Source organism: Schistocerca americana, chromosome X (genome assembly GCF_021461395.2).
Source record: "Schistocerca americana isolate TAMUIC-IGC-003095 chromosome X, iqSchAmer2.1, whole genome shotgun sequence".
In the NCBI taxonomy this organism is placed as follows: Eukaryota; Metazoa; Arthropoda; class Insecta; order Orthoptera; family Acrididae; genus Schistocerca; species Schistocerca americana.
In genome coordinates this window covers 940,278,519-940,296,810 of record NC_060130.1, presented here as the reverse complement: position 1 = coordinate 940,296,810, position 18,292 = coordinate 940,278,519, and the positions used below count along the sequence as shown (strand labels likewise).

The 18,292-nt window shown below is 42.5% G+C and overlaps 1 protein-coding gene and 1 pseudogene across 1 annotated transcript in view; one reads left to right on the top strand and one right to left on the bottom strand.

Moving 5' to 3' along the window:
* Positions 1-2,781: 2,781 nt before the first annotated feature.
* The window catches only part of LOC124556413 (cocaine esterase), a 151,578-nt gene continuing 136,067 nt past the window's right edge, over positions 2,782-18,292 (bottom strand). The window contains exons 3-4 of the mRNA XM_047130372.1: positions 5,007-5,519; positions 2,782-3,608 (exon numbers count right to left, since the gene is read on the bottom strand). Of these exons, the coding sequence (XP_046986328.1) occupies positions 2,805-3,608; positions 5,007-5,519 (1,317 nt within the window). The 3' untranslated portion in view covers positions 2,782-2,804. The remainder of the gene's footprint in view (positions 3,609-5,006; positions 5,520-18,292) is intronic.
* LOC124557219 lies at positions 5,915-6,032 on the top strand (annotated as a pseudogene).

Sequence of the window (18,292 nt, the reverse complement as noted above, 5' to 3'; positions counted from 1 at the left end):
TAGGGTTGATAGAAGAGATAGAAAAGATCCAACGGAGAGCAGCGCGCTTCGTTACAGGATCATTTAGTAATCGCGAAAGCGTTACGGACATGATAGATAAACTCCAGTGGAAGACTCTGCACGGGAGACGCTCAGTAGCTCGGTACGGGCTTTTGTTGAAGTTTCGAGAACATACCTTCACCGAAGAGTCAAGCAGTATATTGCTCCCTCCTACGCATATCTCGCGAAGAGACCATGAGGATAAAATCAGAGAGATTAGAGCCCACACAGAAGCATACCGACAATCCTTCTTTCCACGAACAATACGAGACTGGAATAGAAGGGAGAACCGATAGAGGTACTCAAGGTACCCTCCGCCACACACCGTCAGGTGGCTTGCGGAGTATGGATGTAGATGTGGATGTAGATGAACTAATTGAATTCGAATATGGGTAAATTGGTGATGCTCTTATGGTGGGGGCTTCATGAAGAGAGCCGAAGTGTTTGGCGTTTCGAGAGGCACCGCACCGAAAATTTATACTGCATACAGGGAAAGCAGAAAAAACATCATTCGGTAAGTCACAACTCGGACGAAGGTGTGTACTGAGTGACTGTGATGGACTGTCATTGAAGAGGACTGTGCCGAAAAACACAACAGGACAGGTGGAAAATTCACTGCAGAACTGAATGTCGCGTATCAGCACTAAAACAACAGGAAGGGAGCCCTATAAGCCGGGAATTGCAGGGCGAGCTGGGATTCCAAAACTACTCATCAGTGATGCCGTTGTACATCACAGGAAAACATGGTGCCGAAGTCATAAACTTGGCCAGTGGAGCAATGAAGAATGTCATTTCGTCAGGTCGGTCATGTTTCACATTATTTCCACCTTCTGCCCCAAATTTACTTCCCAAGTGTGAAACATGTCTGGAATTTGGTTATGGTTTTTGCAGCCGTATCGTGGTATTCCATGGGACACGTGGTTACTCTTCAAGTTCTCAGTGCTGCCAAGGATTATGTGACTATTTTGGCTGATCTGGTCCATCTCATGGTACAATGTGTGTTCTCGAATGGTCATTCTGTGTTCTAAGACGATTGCATTCCTTTTTACGTACATCCCTTTTGTCGCAGCTGCCGTGGGCCCCACAATCACCAGATCTCAATATTATTGAGCCTTTGTGGCCTGCTTTGGAGAGAAAGGTGCAAGATCGCTACCACCTTCATCTTCGTTCCTGAGGTTGCCATTATTTTGCAGGAAGAATGGTGTAAGATCCCCTTGAAAACCGTATAGGACTTACAAGCCATACATGCCTAGAGGACTGGAATGAGATTGGAATGCCAACTGGTTTCTTGTATCTTTTAGGCATGGTAATGTGTTATGTTTGCGGCGTTTCCATTTGTCTGTCTACCCCAGTACGTACGGTATGTGTCAGAATATACAGGGTGGCTATAATTTAACCGTCGCTGCTTTAGAGGGCTCCCATAAAAAACTAATGATCGAAGCACCATGAAACTTTGTTGAAACATTTATAAGGACATAGAGATGAGAAATAGCGAATAAACCATTGAAAAAAACATATTTTAATTTCCACATGAGAGGAAAACATTTGTTTCTTGTGCACCATGTTTAAGTTCAAGGTCACAAACTTTTCTCAGTGTGACGACGATCTGCATCCAGGGTAGCCTAGTGTGCTAGAGATATCATTTGACAACTGTCCGCAGCGCTTTTCGAATGGTGGACCATGGAATGTTCAGCTGTCGCCGTATTCCCTTAATGAATCGATACTCGCGAAAAGGAGCAGTACTATTGCTCTTATCTTGATAAAACGGCTTTACGACTAAAGCCCTGCTCACCCCGTGCAGACCCATGTCGACTGTGACTGTAGCCTAATTCACTTTGATGCTTGTGTTTCAACCCTTCGTCGCCGTACCAGCAATACCGCCTAACGGCAAGTCATGACACTAACACTACTAACAATGCAAATCCTGCAGCGCACAGTCTGAACACCATTCCTATAGATTTGGGTACCCATTCGGTAAATAGTCTTCCGCCTACAGTGGCTAGTTAGTGAAAGTTTAATTATATTCACCATAATATATCTTCAATGGCCATTCTTTTCAAATATTAATCAAAACTGCGGGTCAGAAAAATTAATTCACATTATGTGCATAGTGCCAGAACAGATTTTCACAGTTAATTTAATTTGTAGTTATACCCTATAGGTGCAGTTTACAGTAACTTGGACTCTCTGTTCAACTACATATAAGAATAAACAGGATAGGACAATGCTGGAACGACATAAAGTTTGCTTCTCATTCTAGACATACTGCTGTATATTACGTTAAATTTTATTATTTGTTTGCGACTTTGATACAGCGTAAAGTTATATGTTTTACGTTCAGGTAGGACATTACTGAAGAAGTAAGATGAAATTACACTATTCTTGGTTTGGAATACACCGTGTTTATTGTTTGAAAGTATTTCAGATTGTGTAACTCTGCTACATTGGAACTCAAATTCTGGCACTTGTCAAAGCTAAAGTGAAAGTTTGAGTTAGTCTGTGAGGTGCACATGGTTCAGTATAATGGGCACTGCTCAGAAAACTCAGGTGCCCAGAGTGAAGTCTCATTCTAGCACACAGTTTGGTCAGAATGAATAAAAATAATTGAAATTTATAATTCCAGGGATAGTCGAGCAAAAAATTTCCAGCTAGGGTTAATTGTACAGATAACAATACACTGATTTCTTATTAACACAGTTCTTTCTTTATTTTTGAGAAATTATTCACTTGATACATACATTTTACATTTCACATTTAAGTATGTTTTATCTCATGACTAAATATGATATCCCAACTAGTAGAAGTTTAATTTTATTTGGAATGATATTTTCATGAAACTTAGTTGCAGTGTTGTTGAAGATACAGCACTGTGTAGCAGCCTGCACTACTACAGGATAATAATTATTCCAGAATTCAAAAGCTTTGTAGTCAATGTTCGTTCCATCACTCATGTTAAAGAAACGATCTAGAATCATCACACCAGGTTTTTCTTCAGTAAAAGCTTCCCACTTAATGTTGAGCGTATTTTGTATAGGATTAGAATTCTTTGCAAAATTTGTCCAGAGGTTCATTACTACATCAGATATTTTACGATCACCACCATACCACACTATTGAAGATGCAAGGTTGGGCCAGTATGGCATTCCCCATACGAAAGGAAGGTCAAATCTGTGTGGTACCTTAACCCACTCTTTAATTGGCACCAAACTGTGTTTTGGTTTATAATCAAATCTGTAGAAATATGTTGATCCTACTTTGCTGAGTTTTAATGCTTGTAAATATGCACCTGCCCCATAATTTCTTTCAGTCATTAAATCCATGTATCGATCTCTTAGAAGTGTTGTGTCTGAGGTTTGTGGATATGGTCTGTAAAAAAATGAAACAGACTCAATTATGTATTGGTCATTTATTACACAGGTCTCATTGTTGTTACTTTCACTTGATTCCTGCTGAACCATATCTGATAGGAATGAATAAAACCGTTCTTGAGTTAAACCCTTATCCATTTCCTCAATATCTGAATGAAGCAGTGCATCTTCCATGTTGGTGTATCCAGCCATAAAGTCAACCTGAAAAGGTTATTGTACACTTCAGTAAATCATTTGTGAGTTCATAAGTCATTATTACTAAAGTTTCTACATTTATGATGATGTGAAAAAATAGTATGATTTCTGCAATTTCAGACGTGTGTCGCTTAGTTCACTATAGCATTACTTCATCTCATAAAGTATAATGAAGTGATTTATATAACAGTGTCTCTAAGGAAATCACTGAGAGTAACATAATGACATTAGCTTCAGAGTACTGTGTGCAATAGTATCATAACAGAAGTGAAACCATTATATGACTACCAAAAATTCTCAGCAGTATCGATGTTAGAATGTATCACACAGAGCTATGTTCTGAGATGCACAACTGGTGGTATTTAAGTCATTGTATAATTGGTTATGAGATTTACATCCATACTATCGGTAGAAGATACTGATACTAAGTACTGTGGTATAAGTATGAGGCCCAGTTGAATGGTTTGATCCCAAACACATAAAAAACATATCTCACTTAAAAGTTTTTCACTTTCATCAGGATGTTGCTAATCTTCTATGCTGTTTGACCAGACTTAATCCTGTGCTTAGAGGGCACACTTGGAGGTCATCAAGATAAAAACATCCTTTTGTAAGATATCGAACGTTGCACAGGAAAATCGGACGCTAATCTAGTGAGAGTTGTTGAGGGAAGTAAACTTACACAGGAATTTGTGCCAGCCTAATGAAATTCAACAAAAACTCTATCTGCTTTAATGAACTATTTCTTTTAGTTCATTCAGAAGTTTTGTGTTGTTATTCCTTCTCTCTCTCTCTCTCTCTCTTTCTCTCTCACTCTCTGATTCTCTCCCTCTCTATCTCTGGTGTGTGTGTGTGTGTGTGTGTGTGTGTGTGTGTGTGTGTTAGAGAGAGAGAGAGAGAGAGATAGAGAGAGAGAGGAGGGGGGGGGGGGGCGAGGAGGACAGGATAACCAGTCATGAGCGTTGTGCTGGCATCACAAGTAAATGATAGCGGTAAACCCGCCTCCTGAAGACTCTGCATTTGTATTTTTCTGATGACGTCGTAATTCACCCTGAAACCCACAACTGCAAAATGAAAATGTTCGAAAGGTCAGTTATAAATTGTATAACTCCCCACGTGAAAGATCTCACTTTAAAGTGACAGGCTACCAATATTTCTGTGTTATGGAACTAACCTCTCAAATGGCCCTCGTCATATGACAGTATACGGTTTGAATATTACTGGCAGTGGATAACACTTAAGAGTGTGTGCGTTGGAGGTCTGACGTTATATTTAACATTTAGTTTTACGATTCATGTGTTTTTTGTTTCAGAATATGGCAAAAGTCTGAAATTATAATCTTTATCACGATATATGGAAATCTTGATTTTAAATTTACAATCTTTCGCGGAAATATGTAAATACCTGTTTAAATTGTCCATCTTCAAGAAGTTCCTTTGGTTCCTTTGGCAAAAAGGCTGTACTTGCATTTGCGTCTGCATCGACCACTGGCCCCCACTGAAACAAACTGGCATGTGCAGCAAGTGGTGACGTCGGCGCATTTCTTAAGCACGGCAGCAGGTCTGAATGGGAAGCAGACCGGCAGGCGAATCTCTCTGCCAGAGATTCCAGGACCTCCTGTGTTTTACTCCTCGTTACCGCCGCCGGCACTAAGGCATTTCCACTCATAGCAATTGCACGTGCGAATTTCCCAGAAGACAGTGGAGAGATTGTGTGAAGTCCTACGCTTATTCCTCCAGCACCGTGGCCAAAGATGCACACATCGCTTGCAGATCCACCAAATGCTGATATTTTTCCTTTCACCCAGTCGAGGGCTGCAACTTGATCGTGAAGACCATAATTTCCTGGTGACAGTCCGTTGCCGAGTGCCAAGAAGCCGAAGATGTTCAGACGATACGCTGCAGTTACAATTATCACCTGCCGGAAGAAATTACCTAATTAGACATGGATATAGAGTGTATAAGCAAAAAGTTTCACTCCAGTATCATTTTAAGTAAGAAAAAAGTATTACATAAAACAGGGAAGATGTGGTGGTGGTGAGCTACATTATTTCAAAAATTAAATCAAAGTGTACCTCATAAGACGTGAGGCTATTAGTTATCGGTAATATGCAGTTAATTTGTTAATTGGGAAGCGCAACAATAATAATAAGTATTTTTAAGCAGAATACCCTTAGGTTTATTAAATCTTACACACTGCTACAAAACGTTTTAGAAATAGCATCAAAGGCTGGAACTACTGTATCTTGTGTGTTTATGAACTTCCTTCAGACAACAAGCACTTTTTTTTAACATGTTCAGTTTCAGTTATATGGCAACGGCCTTGCCGCAGTGGATGCACCGGTACCCGTGAGATCACCGAAGTTAAGCGCTGTCGGGCGTGGTCGGCACTTGGATGGGTGACCATCCAGGCCGCCATGCGCTGTTGCCATTTTTCGGGGTGCACTCAGCCTCGTGATGCCAATTGAGGAGCTACTCGACCGAATAGTAGCGGTTTCGTTCAAGAATACCATCATAACGACCGGGAGAGCGGTGTGCTGAACCCACCCCCTCCTATCCGCACCCTCCACTGAGGTCCCAGTAGGCCACTCGTGGCCTATAGACGGAGTGTTGTTCTTGTGGTAGTTTCAGTTATATGGTTGGTCATAAACTGTTAGTTCTTCGTTACTGTAGCCTAAACTCCTAAAAAGTCACTTTTCTGTGACAATACATAACAGGCAATGAGATGTCAATAAGAATTTCAGATTCAGTTTTCAATATTATTGTGACTTAGGAACTAGATATTTGTATCTGCACAATGTACTTGGGAGAAAGGAAGATTAGGGATTAACGTTATGCCGACGACGAGATCATCAGAGCCGAATAACAACGGGGACTGGGGGAGGATTGGGAATGAAGTAAGTCGTCCCGTTGCAAAGGAATGACACCGACATTTGCCTTAAGCCAGGGTTTTCCAAACTGTGTTCCACAGAACTCTGGTGTTCAACGGGAAGTGAATAGGTGCTATCAACAACACGGCAGTTTTTTTGATATTTTGACGATACTAATTATTTTTAAAATTTTATTTCGAGTTCTGTGTTATTACTTACGATTTAAAACTACAGTAATCACTAAATAAAATAAAATTTTTAGTAACATTCAAAATAAACAAGGTATCCCGTCAGCGTACCAGGATTCTCAGGGTGTTCCGCCAGAGGAAAAGTTTGGGAGCCCCTGCGTTACGCGATTGGGGTAAATCACGGAAAATGTAAATCTGGATGTTCTCCATAATTAGGGTGTAGTCTCTTACCACTGAACCATCTCGCTCTGTAAGATGCCTGTAAGACTCATAAAACTGCAGTTTCGATTGTTCAGAGGTGACTACATACATATAAAGGTGAGGAGCCTGGAAGGCCTTCAGCAGTAAGAACAATAAAAGTGTCGAACACATTTTGGCTGCTTTCGGTAGCTGACATTGCGTGAATGTTTTGCGGACACGATGCGTCTAGGTCCTATAGAGGACGTGTGGGATGCCAACTAGTAAGATATGTATCCCTCACACTCACCATCAGACAACATCTATGAGTTACATGAAATGTATTCACAGTTGCGAATATGGACAACCGTGAGTTGTATAATGGAATGACGACAATGAAACTTCGTGCGGGACGGGGACTCGAAACCGGATTTCCCACTTATAGCGAGCGGTCACCTTACCATTAGGCTACCGAAGGAAGACTCACGCCCATACACAAACTTCCATATGTCGTCGACCATGTGTCTATAACATGTACTCGTACATCCATTATATATATCCCTGTACAGCGGAGTCATTTTATTTGAAAGTCGCTTTCCCAGTGTCGGCGGATAAATACGATGCAATGTTCCTTCGGACATGCATTCGTATCATTTCCTGTAACATTTTTTTTATAAAAAATAGATTCATTCTGGTTTGCTTTTTCCATGATTTCTTCTGTTTAATTGATGGCTTTCTTCTAAACTTCAGAGTTGACTTTCATAACAGAAACACTGCTGAGTGCCTCATCTGCAGGCAGCTTAATTTTTTTAATGTTTATGACAATGTTGCCATATATTTTGGTGAAGTGGTGGTTACAAGGTGACTACCCGATGACTATATGCCTAAATCGTTTTGCAAGCTTGTCGATTTCATATATTTGGAACTGTGGTTTTTGGAGAGATGTGAACTCCATAAGGTCAAACTTTTTAAATCTCTCATATACTTTGTCATTTATATGCTGAAGCCAATCATGTCCTCCTTTTGCTTTGCCACAGTAGGCATGTTGTCAACAACAGAATGGTTGGTGTCATCTGTAGTGGGTTGAAGCACTTTGGCCGCACAGACTGGCAGCGCAGTTATAGGCGCCATATCACTGATTGTGCGGTCCCTCTCGCTGGAGGTTTGAGTCCTCCCTCGGGCACGGGTGTGTGTGTTGTTCTTAGCATAAGTTAGTTTAAGTAGTGTGTTAGTCTAGAGACCGATGACGTCAGCAGTTTGGTCCCATAGGAATTCACACACATTTGAACATTTGAGGCACTTTGTTTATCCACGTTGCACACCTTCAGTGGCAAATTATCCTCCTCCCCCAACAATATATTGTTGTGCTAATTGATTTTCACACCTTACAGATACCTGTTGTTATGCTAATTGATTACGACGCATGGAGATAATTCATCTTACTGAGAAGCCCCCACTCTACCCCTCCTTCTCTTCCCCCTTCTCCTCCCTCACTGCCCACGGAAAGAGCATTGCACTGCCCTCCCCTCCACAGTTTAGTTCTGAGCCACCTTTCCCCTCCTGGAAAATCATCCAGCCCTCCCTTCACCTCTCCCATCACCATCCACAACTTCCCAACAACCAATTCCCTCCCCCGACTTGTGAACTGATGGGAAAAAGATTCAGTCTGCACTGAGCTGCTGGAGAGGAAGAATCTCACGACATGACATTCAAATTAATAACAGTTATGTTGCTGAGAATATACTGTTTATTTACAAACTTTCATTAATATATTCTCTGTTTCATCGGTTTGTGGAGGACAGGATGTCTGACCCCGCTCCCTTCATCCATCTGTGAACTGGCAGGAAAAAGGCTGGAGAGGAAGGTGTTGTCTTTCTTTCTGGCAGGAAATGTGTTCAATTGACTGGATGTTGTGTTCGACAGATAGGAAAAAATGGCTCTGAGCACTATGGGACTTAACATCTGAGGTCATCAGTCCCCTAGAACTTAGCACTACTTAACCTAACTAACCTAAGGACATCACACATATCCATGCTCGAGGCAGGATTCGAACCTGCGACCGTAGCGGTCGCGCAGTTCCAGACTGAAGCGCCTAACACCGCTCGGCCACACCGGCCGGCAACAGATAGGAGTTTAACATGTGTATTACTCGTAAGCATACAGCTGAGTATTGTGTCCATAGCTTCCTACATGAGGAATGGAAGGAGGTGATAATCGACGAGTGCAAGGGCAATATTTTTCAGCAAATAATGGTGATGCAGCAATATGGGTTGACGGTGCATTTCACAACTCATGTGATCTATTGCCTGTGCTGGAGCTGTTTGTGTTTACTGAAATGAGCAGTCAGTCCACGAAAAACATTGGCGAAATGGTCACACAACGAAACAAGATATCGCGAGAAAAACATCAATGAAACTGCCCTAATCACACAGTCCAAACAGTCGGCTGTATCTCGAAAAATGATTTGTAATGTCTTGATCGTAACGGTATATTACGAAAGAAACTACCAACTACACATACAAAAATTTTGAAGAAGGAGGAAGCACTTGTTCTTGGCGGGAAACAGTCCATTTCCTCTACCAAATCACATTAATTGTCTAACAATTTACAGGAGTCAAATATATCGCTTTAAACACTCACCGCCATTTTATGAGGTTCTTCTTTGTCATCAAGCATATTTTCAACGTCTGAGAACCATATATGCATTTTGCAAATCAAATAATTTAATTTCTCCCACAAAGAGATCATAGGACTAAACAAATCCAAGATCGTCTATGTACCGACGTTTCAGAACACAAGAACCCTCCTCCATGTGCCATCCATAGTCCATGAACCACCGAGCACAAGCTCTGACTGTCCGCTACTGGTGCTGCCGACTGGCATACTCGCTCATCCAGCCGGCTACCGGAGGGCGGCAGGTCCCTTTGATCTCACATTCCAGCGGCCACAGAAATGAGTATCCTTTGATATTCGATATTAGGGAAACCATGTATGCCCTCTCTCAAGTTGTTACTTCCAGTTGTAACACCTGCACCTGAGACCTGTACACCAAGGGGTTTCCCTCCCCCTCCCCCCTCCAGTTCCCCCCATCATCCTCTTGTCAACTGAAAAGAAAAAGGCTCAGTCTGTTCTAACCTACTGCAGAGAAAGGATGCACGGTATTTATTTAAATTATTTTTTTTCAGGGTGTTATTTTGCTGGATTATCCTACAGTGCACCCACAGTCGACTACCCTCCCTCCCTCTCCCAATTTCAGCCGCCCCAGTCATCCCATGTGTGAGAGTACATGTTCACCTTGCTGTGTGCCCTAGTCCACAATACCATTCGAAATTGGAAAGAAAGTGTTACACAGCCGCTCCCAGGCCTACAGCTGTGGCGGTTCTCGGTCATGTATGTGCTTGCACGACAAAGACTCACAATGTGCCGAGTAATTATTGACGGTAATGATCTCTGGAAGCCTTACACAACACATGCCGGTCCTTCCACTGTTTGCTCCAGGGGGCTGACCTTGATGTATAGGGTTCCAAAATGGCTCTGAACACTATGGGACTTACCATCTGAGGTCATCAGTCCCCTAGAACTTAGAACTACTTAAACCTAACTAACCTAAGGACATCACACACATCCATGCCCGAGGCAGGATTCGAAGCTGCGACCGTAGCAGTCGCGCGGTTCGAAACTGACGCGCCTAGAACCGCTCGGCCACTGCGGCCGGCCGTATAGGGTTCAACTGAGCTAGTTCACACAGGGCGTTCTAAATTGGTGGGCATGCAGCATTGTGCCTTCATCAACAGGTACCGGTTTGTGGGTAGATGAAGTGGTAACTTCATTTATTTTAGAGGGTATTATCCTACAGCGCCTGCCTCCAGCGTCGGACACACATTTACGCAGCAGGTCTCTCTTCAACACACTATGGCGAAAAACTATAAGGTGATAAAATAAGAACTTCATACACCAAAGGAAACATCGATTCTATGTAAGAAATGCAAAACGTGGTGTTGCTGTATGCCCTACACCACACTACCACTCGTCAAACACACGGCTTTCGAGGGTGTATCCTAAAGCTGTCTCCACTTACCAGCGCCTCCAACAACCCCCGCCCCACCTCCATCATACATGAATTAACCCAACATACATCTCTTGTACATGTCTACCATGTGTAAGATCGATAACATATCAAAAACTTCCACTATTTTATCGTGAAAGTTACAGAAAGTACTTGCTATTTAGGAACATCAAACTGAGGAATAGTAATAACTCTTTTGGGTCAAACACTAAGCTCCAAAAGCTCTAATTTATAAGCTATTGTGTGATGGAAACTTTCAGTCGAACAGTCGCATCTTAAGTCAACCTAACTCTTATAAGTGACCAGCTATCAAAAAGCACAATCTCTATGATAACAAAGCACGAGAACAAATACACCCGATTTCTCTCAGTTTGATGGACAAATTGATATAGTTTGAGAGCGATCCTCATCTTCAGAATTAGTATCTGTGGAAGTCTTGTAAAAAAATTGTCATGCAAGTGGGTGTTTCATGCATGTCAGATACATGAAATGTCAATACAGAACAGTGTCTTTTATGCTTATCAGAAAAAAAAACAAAGCCATTTTTACATTCGACAGCGAGCTACAATGTGCATCGAGCTCTCTCTTCATTATTTCGTAACCTCCAACGAAGTAAAAATTCGAAATGTATTAGCTGCAGTCTGTCCTCTATTTCGAACCCCCTTCGTTAAACCTATACGCTGAAGATCCTGAGGAAAACACTTTACGGTCTCCCTCTGTACGCATCGTGTAACAGATCCTCAGTGTTTGGCCAGCCCTCCTGCCAGTAGTATCTCCGAATTAATTTGGAACTGACCAGAAGGAGGAGGGACCTACATACGCTACATGCGACACCTCGTGATGGAACAGAGCGAGCCGAGTTCAGCAAAATCAATACATTCCGATATTTTGATTTCAGAAAGAGCATAACACATGTTCTAAACTTGCACACCGACCAACGCTAGTGATATAGACTGGTATTCTCATTCCAATACTATGACTACCATTCTGCGAAGACTGTTCTGTACCAATCATACACATGGCACCCATCTATGTATTCTTTATCTCTCTATATGAGTGCATTCTGAAGAGGTAAGCACTCCTTTTTGCTGCATACCAATTTGCTGAAACATTTGAGGGTGTTATGGTGATATAAGAGATAGTTAAGAAGAAGAAGAAACTATGGTTTCAGCATGATGTAGCTCCAGACGGTAGGAGTTTCAAATATTTTACGTTCATCACTTCCGCTATCTATTCTGGAGTATTGTTCTAGTGTTTGGAGTTTATACCAAGAGTGTTTTGGAATGAGAGAAATGATTGTAGTACGAAAAAAAAGAGTCCTAAGGCTACACAGTACTGCATTAAACACACTATAGGGTTTATGCCGAGTGGTTTTCCGACATATTAGTCGTGTGGAAAGCAACGCTCTAAATATTCCAATGCAGGAAACATATTTCCGACACCTGATATGTATTCACCCTACAAGTTCTGTATCCCACTAACTATGGTGAGATACTTTAAGATGATAAAACTACTATCTTTTACACCACAAACATAGATTCTTTGTGATACGTGCACTATATACCTTTCCAGAGATCTATAGCGCCCACTGTTCATGTCCGATTGCAGTTCGAAATTATGCTATGCAAGCATCAATGCTGTGAAATGATCGTCAGCAATGGAAAGCACACGAAACAACGACAAAAAAAAAATGGTTGAAATGGCTCTGAGCACTATGGGACTCAACATCTTAGGTCATAAGTCCCCTAGAACTTAGAACTACGTAAACCTAACTAACCTAAGGACATCACACACACCCATGCCCGAGGCAAGATTCGAACCTGCGACCGTAGCAGCCCCGCGGTTCCGGACTGCAGCGCCAGAACCGCACGGCCACCGCGGCCGGCAAACAACATCTTATGAGGAAACAGCAGCAGTGTATGATATGCGAAATTACACACCATGCTACACCAACGCCATGAGCAGACACAGTCTCTTCCACACTCACAACAACTGTCAAGAAAATGTGTACACAGAGTTTGCAGTACCTCATAAACCCCGTCACTGACTTAGAATCACTGGAGTTATGAAACTGAAGACTCGATTTATGGACAGAACACTTTCTAAATAGATCTGTTCTGTAGCTGTCATTGTTGAACGTCGGACACCGCAAAGATCGTGGAAACACTTTTTTTAGGTCAAAAGCACTGTAGGAGGCCGACCGACCGGTTTGGGGAGCCTCAGCTGCGGCCTGCGGCGTAATCCACAAATGTCCATTCATTCCGCTCGCGCTCAAGACCACCGGCTGCAATATGCAACGCCATACCGCAAGCGAAGCCGACGAGTCTGTCAGTTTACCTCGCTGTGTCGGCTCTTCTTTCTCTCTATCATCATACTTAATGCAAGTATTGATAACCATCCATCGCACGTCAGACTTTAAAGAATTTTTAAGACCTCCTACATTCATTACTATTCCAAATTCGCATATGATGTTTGATGCTATCAATACGTCTCATGATCGCAGTGGCCGATTATAGCCGCGAGTCCAAACAAAAACTTGATGAACAGTATTACATTTCTTATTGGCCAACCAGCTGTGAGACGCACCCATTCTCTTAATAATTATGTCCCCTCAGCGTAGGAGTTAAGTGTCTCACCAACTCAGTAACACAACTGTGCCGCCTCTAACGTCATGAAATGATCTGCAGGACAACATGGAACAAGTGTCAGTACAGTTGTATGTGAGTAGTTGAATTTAAACGTTCAACCTATGCGAATATAAACCATTACCATTAAAACTACACACAAAACCTATGCAATTAATAGTCATCTAACCTTACACAAGGTGTAGTGGCATTATCCACAAAGACCCGTCTGGGTCTAACCGCGTTGGCATACGTGTGGTTCCACTACACTTCGGAGCGACATCTAGATGCTAGGAGGCAGTAAAAACAAGTACCAATACGATCCATATAACGCTAGTTGAAACCACTCGATTACTACTCTGTTACAAGCCACAGGAGCCCTCAAGTCCGTTACACTAAAACACTCAGCAAATGTCACTGAACAGCCTCCAAAATTTTGTCGCTGGAGTTCTGGTTCACCGTGTATACATCAAGGTTTACCGAACAAACCGCATTTCAGCAATGAGATGGACACGGCGCAGCACTACATTATGCAGTCTAGTGAGAATAAGTAGCACAAGCACCAAGGAGTGGCGGATATTATCTTAATACTACAGTATTCCTTCGTCTGAGCACTTTATAAATTCGATGAGATATGTATCCAATCCATCAAATCTTCCATATTTTACAAAGACAAAGAATAACTCAAGTTATCCAGAATCACTCTCTCGGTCTTGCTACTGACTTTCAGTCAGAATGATGATCAACTCATTCAGTCTTAAACTCCACAGTGGGCTGTTCTGTTGCTAGCTGCACAACATATAATCCATCACAGTTAGGTAAATATTGTCATTCTTTTTTTAAGCAGTCCCAGGTGGAGCTTTATAAACAGACTTTTCATGTGTATTATAATGTAGCAAACATACTCGAATCTGTCATTTATGGTAAGTACTCCAACGTATAACAACCTACAAGTGCCAATAACAGGTCTCTTACATCCTCTAGCTCCACCTAGGCTTCTCCGTACACAATGTTTTAAAGCAATATGTGAGCTTTGCCTGTAAATCTGCAATAGCTTCTTTTTCCAATTGCCGATTTATACTCATCTTTTGTGGCAGTTTTTTCACTAAATACCAACGTTTTTGTTTCTAGATTTTGACCTTATCCATTTGTTGTTTTCTTTTGCGTGCACTTAAAGGGAGGACAATTTGTTTAATGGGGAATGGGTTAAGTCTGCTCGACAGAGTGGTTCTTATTCTTAAGACGGCGGTATAATATTGTTTGTGGGTACCAGTCCTAATTTGGCGATATCTATATTAGATGGCATCGTGGAGAAAAACGTCCTAGAATGACAAAATATGTTTCTCCTGCTTTAATGCAACACTTACATCGTCTTTGTTAGCCACTGTTAAGAATTTCTACGTACTTTACAGGTAAAGGCAAAAAATTGCATGCATGCAGAACAAAGTTAATAAGCTCTTATGACACAGGTGATGATTTGACTGCTTGCACAGATAGCATTCCTTGTAACCACCACATCTAAAAGTGATAGTTGCTGGTCCTTTTCTACTTCCATAGTACATTTTTATGCAGGTATCGCAGAAGGTGACCGAGCTGTTGCACATTAAGAAAGTATTACCTACAAAGCAACTAGAACGAAGTCAGTTTCCAAGTAGGAGAACTGATGTTCTACCTATTAGGAAACTCGTGGATTTTTTAAATCTTTTAAGTCGGAAATATATATATCATCACCCACATATTCCGTGTCGATTGTGCTTAGTATTAGGAGTGCTGGTTTTGACGAAGCCTGCCCTGCTCCACTACTAAACTTAGCGGTGGAAAACGCGTATTTTCGATTGAGAGATCGGCTGGGGAGATATCAAAGCAATTTGGCTACATTATAGATCAGAGGTGGGTGGGTGCAAGACCTGAATACAAGTGTCCATCAGCTCTTTTTTTTTCATTTACTGTATACGGCACAGGATCTGACTGGCTGGGGGGCTTGGTCTACTGGCTTCGTTTTCGGGTTTTTCGCTGACAAGGCGATAAAATAGTGGAAGTTTTTGATGTGTTATCGATCTTACACATGGTAGACATGTGCAAGAGATGTGTGCTGGGTTAATACGTGTATGATGGAGGTGGGTCGGGGGCGGTTGGAGGCGCTAGTGTGTGGAGACAGCTTTAGGAAACACCCTCAAAAGCAGTGTGTTTGACGAGTGGTAGTGTGGTGAGGGGCATACAACAACACCACGTTTTGCATGTCTTACAAAGAATCGATGTTTTCTATGGTGTATGAGGTTCTTATTTTATCACCGAGCGAGGTGGCGCAGTGGTTAGCAAACTGGAATCGCATTCGAGAGGACGGCGGTTCAATCCTGCTTCCGGACATCGTGATTTAGGTTTTCCGTGATTTCCCTGAATCGCACCAGGCAAATGGTTCAAATGGCTCTGAGCGCTATGGGACTTAACAGCGGAGGTCATCAGTCCCCTAGAACTTAGAACGACTTAAACCTAACTACCCTAAGGACATCACACACATCCATCCCCGAGGCCGGATTCTAAACTGCAGCTGTAGTGGTCGCACGGTTCCAGACTGAAGCGCCTAGAACCGCTCGGCCACTTCAGCCGGCTCCAGGCAAATGCCGCGATGGTTCCTTTGGAAGGGTACGGCCGATGTCCTTCCCTAATCCGATGAGACCGATGAACTCGCTATTTGGACTCTTCTCCAAAACAACCCAACCCAACCCTCTTATTTTATCACCTTATAGTTTTTCGCTATAGTGTGTTGGAGAGAGACCTGGTGGGTAAATGTATGTCCGACGCTGGAGACAGGCGCTGTAGGATAACACCCTCTAAAATAAATAAAGTCACCACTTCACCTACCCACAGACCGGTACCAGTTGCACAATGCTGCATGCCCACAAATTTAGAACGCCCTCTGTGAACTAGCTCAGGTGAACCTTATACACCAAGGTGAGCCCCCTGGGGCAAACAGTGGAAGGACCGGCATGTGTTGTGTAAGGCTTCCATAGATAATTACCGTCAATAATAACTCGGCACATTGTAAGTCTGTCTTTGTCGTGCAAGCACATACCTGTCCGAGAACCGCCACAGCTATAGGCTTGGGAGCGGCCGTAGACCACTATTCCTCCAATTTTGAATGTTATAGTGGACTAGGGCACACATCAAGGTGGACATATACTCTCACACGTGAGATCGGAAAAGTGGGAGGACAGGGGCGGCAGAAAGTGGGAGTGGGAGGGAGGATGGTGGACTGTAGGATAATGCAGCACAATAACACCCTGAAAAATAAATAACTTAAATAAATACCGTACATCCTTTCTCTGCAGCAGGTTAGAACAGACTGAGCCTTTCCCCCGTTAGTTGAGAAATGTTGCATTGAGGGAACTGGGGAAGGGGAGTGGTGGGGGAAACACCTTGGCTTACAGGTCTCAGGTGCAGGTGTTAGAACAAGAAGTAGCACCTTGAGAGAAAGCAGATGTGGTTTCCAGAGTATCGAATCAAAAGACACTGATTTCCAGTCTGTAGTCGGTGGAATGTGAGATCAAAGGTAGCCGCCACCCTGCAGCTGCTGGTTGACCGGGCGGCAGCGCTTGCGGCGCCCTCTGGGCGGTTGAATGCTGAACTAACCAGCATGCCAGAAGCGGCCAGTCAGCGCTTTTGCTCGGCGGTGCATGGGTTATGACCACCACATTGAGGAGTGTTCCTGTGTTCTCAAACGTCGATATGTAGAAGATCTTGGATGTATTTAGCGCTATGATCTCTTTGTGGCACAAATTTGATTACTTGATTTGCAAAACGTATATATGATTCTCAAACGTTGAAAATATGCTTTATTAGAAAGAAGAATCATCGTAAGATGGTGGTGAGTGTTTTAAGCGATCTATATGACTCCTGTAAATTGTTAAATAATTAATTTGATTGGGTAGTGAAAATTGACTATTTCATGCCAAGAACATGCTCTTTCTTCTTCTTCAGAATTTTAGTATATGTATTTCGAAGTTTTTGTCGTAACATTTCATTTTGATCAAGCCATTTACAAAGAGTTTTTCGAGGTATATGCGACATTCTGGACTGTGTGATTAGGGCAGCTTCATTGATGGTTTCCTCGCGATGTCTTATTTTGTTGTGTGACCATTTCACCGATGTTTTCCGTGGACCGACTGGCCATATCAATAAACGCAAACAGCTCTAGCACAGGCAGTAGACCCTATGAGTTGCAGAATGCATCGTCAACCCATATTGCTGCATCACCATTATTGCTGAAAAGGATTGCCCCAGCATTTGTCGATTATCACCTCCTTCCATTCCTCATGTATGAAGCTATTGACACAATCCTCAGCTGTATGCTTACGAGTAACACACGTATTAAACTCCTATCTGCCCAACACAACATCCAGTCAATAGAGCACATTTCCTGCCAAAAATAAAGACAGCACCTTCCTCTCCAGCCTTTTTCCTGCAAATTCACGGATGGGGAAAGGGGTGGGGGCAGACATTATGTCCTCCACAAACCGATGAAACAGAGAATATATTAATGGAAGTTTATAAATAAACAGTATATTCTCAGCAACGTAATTGTTATTGATTTGAATGTCATGTCATGAGATTCTTTCTCTCCAGCAGGTCAGCACAGACTGAGTCTTTTTCCCGCCAATTCAGAAGTGGTGGGAATGGAAGGGAAGTGGGGGAGAGGAGGCTGGTGGTGGGAAAGGTGGGAAATTTTCCAGGAGGGAGAAAGGTAGCTCAGAATTAAACTGTGGAGG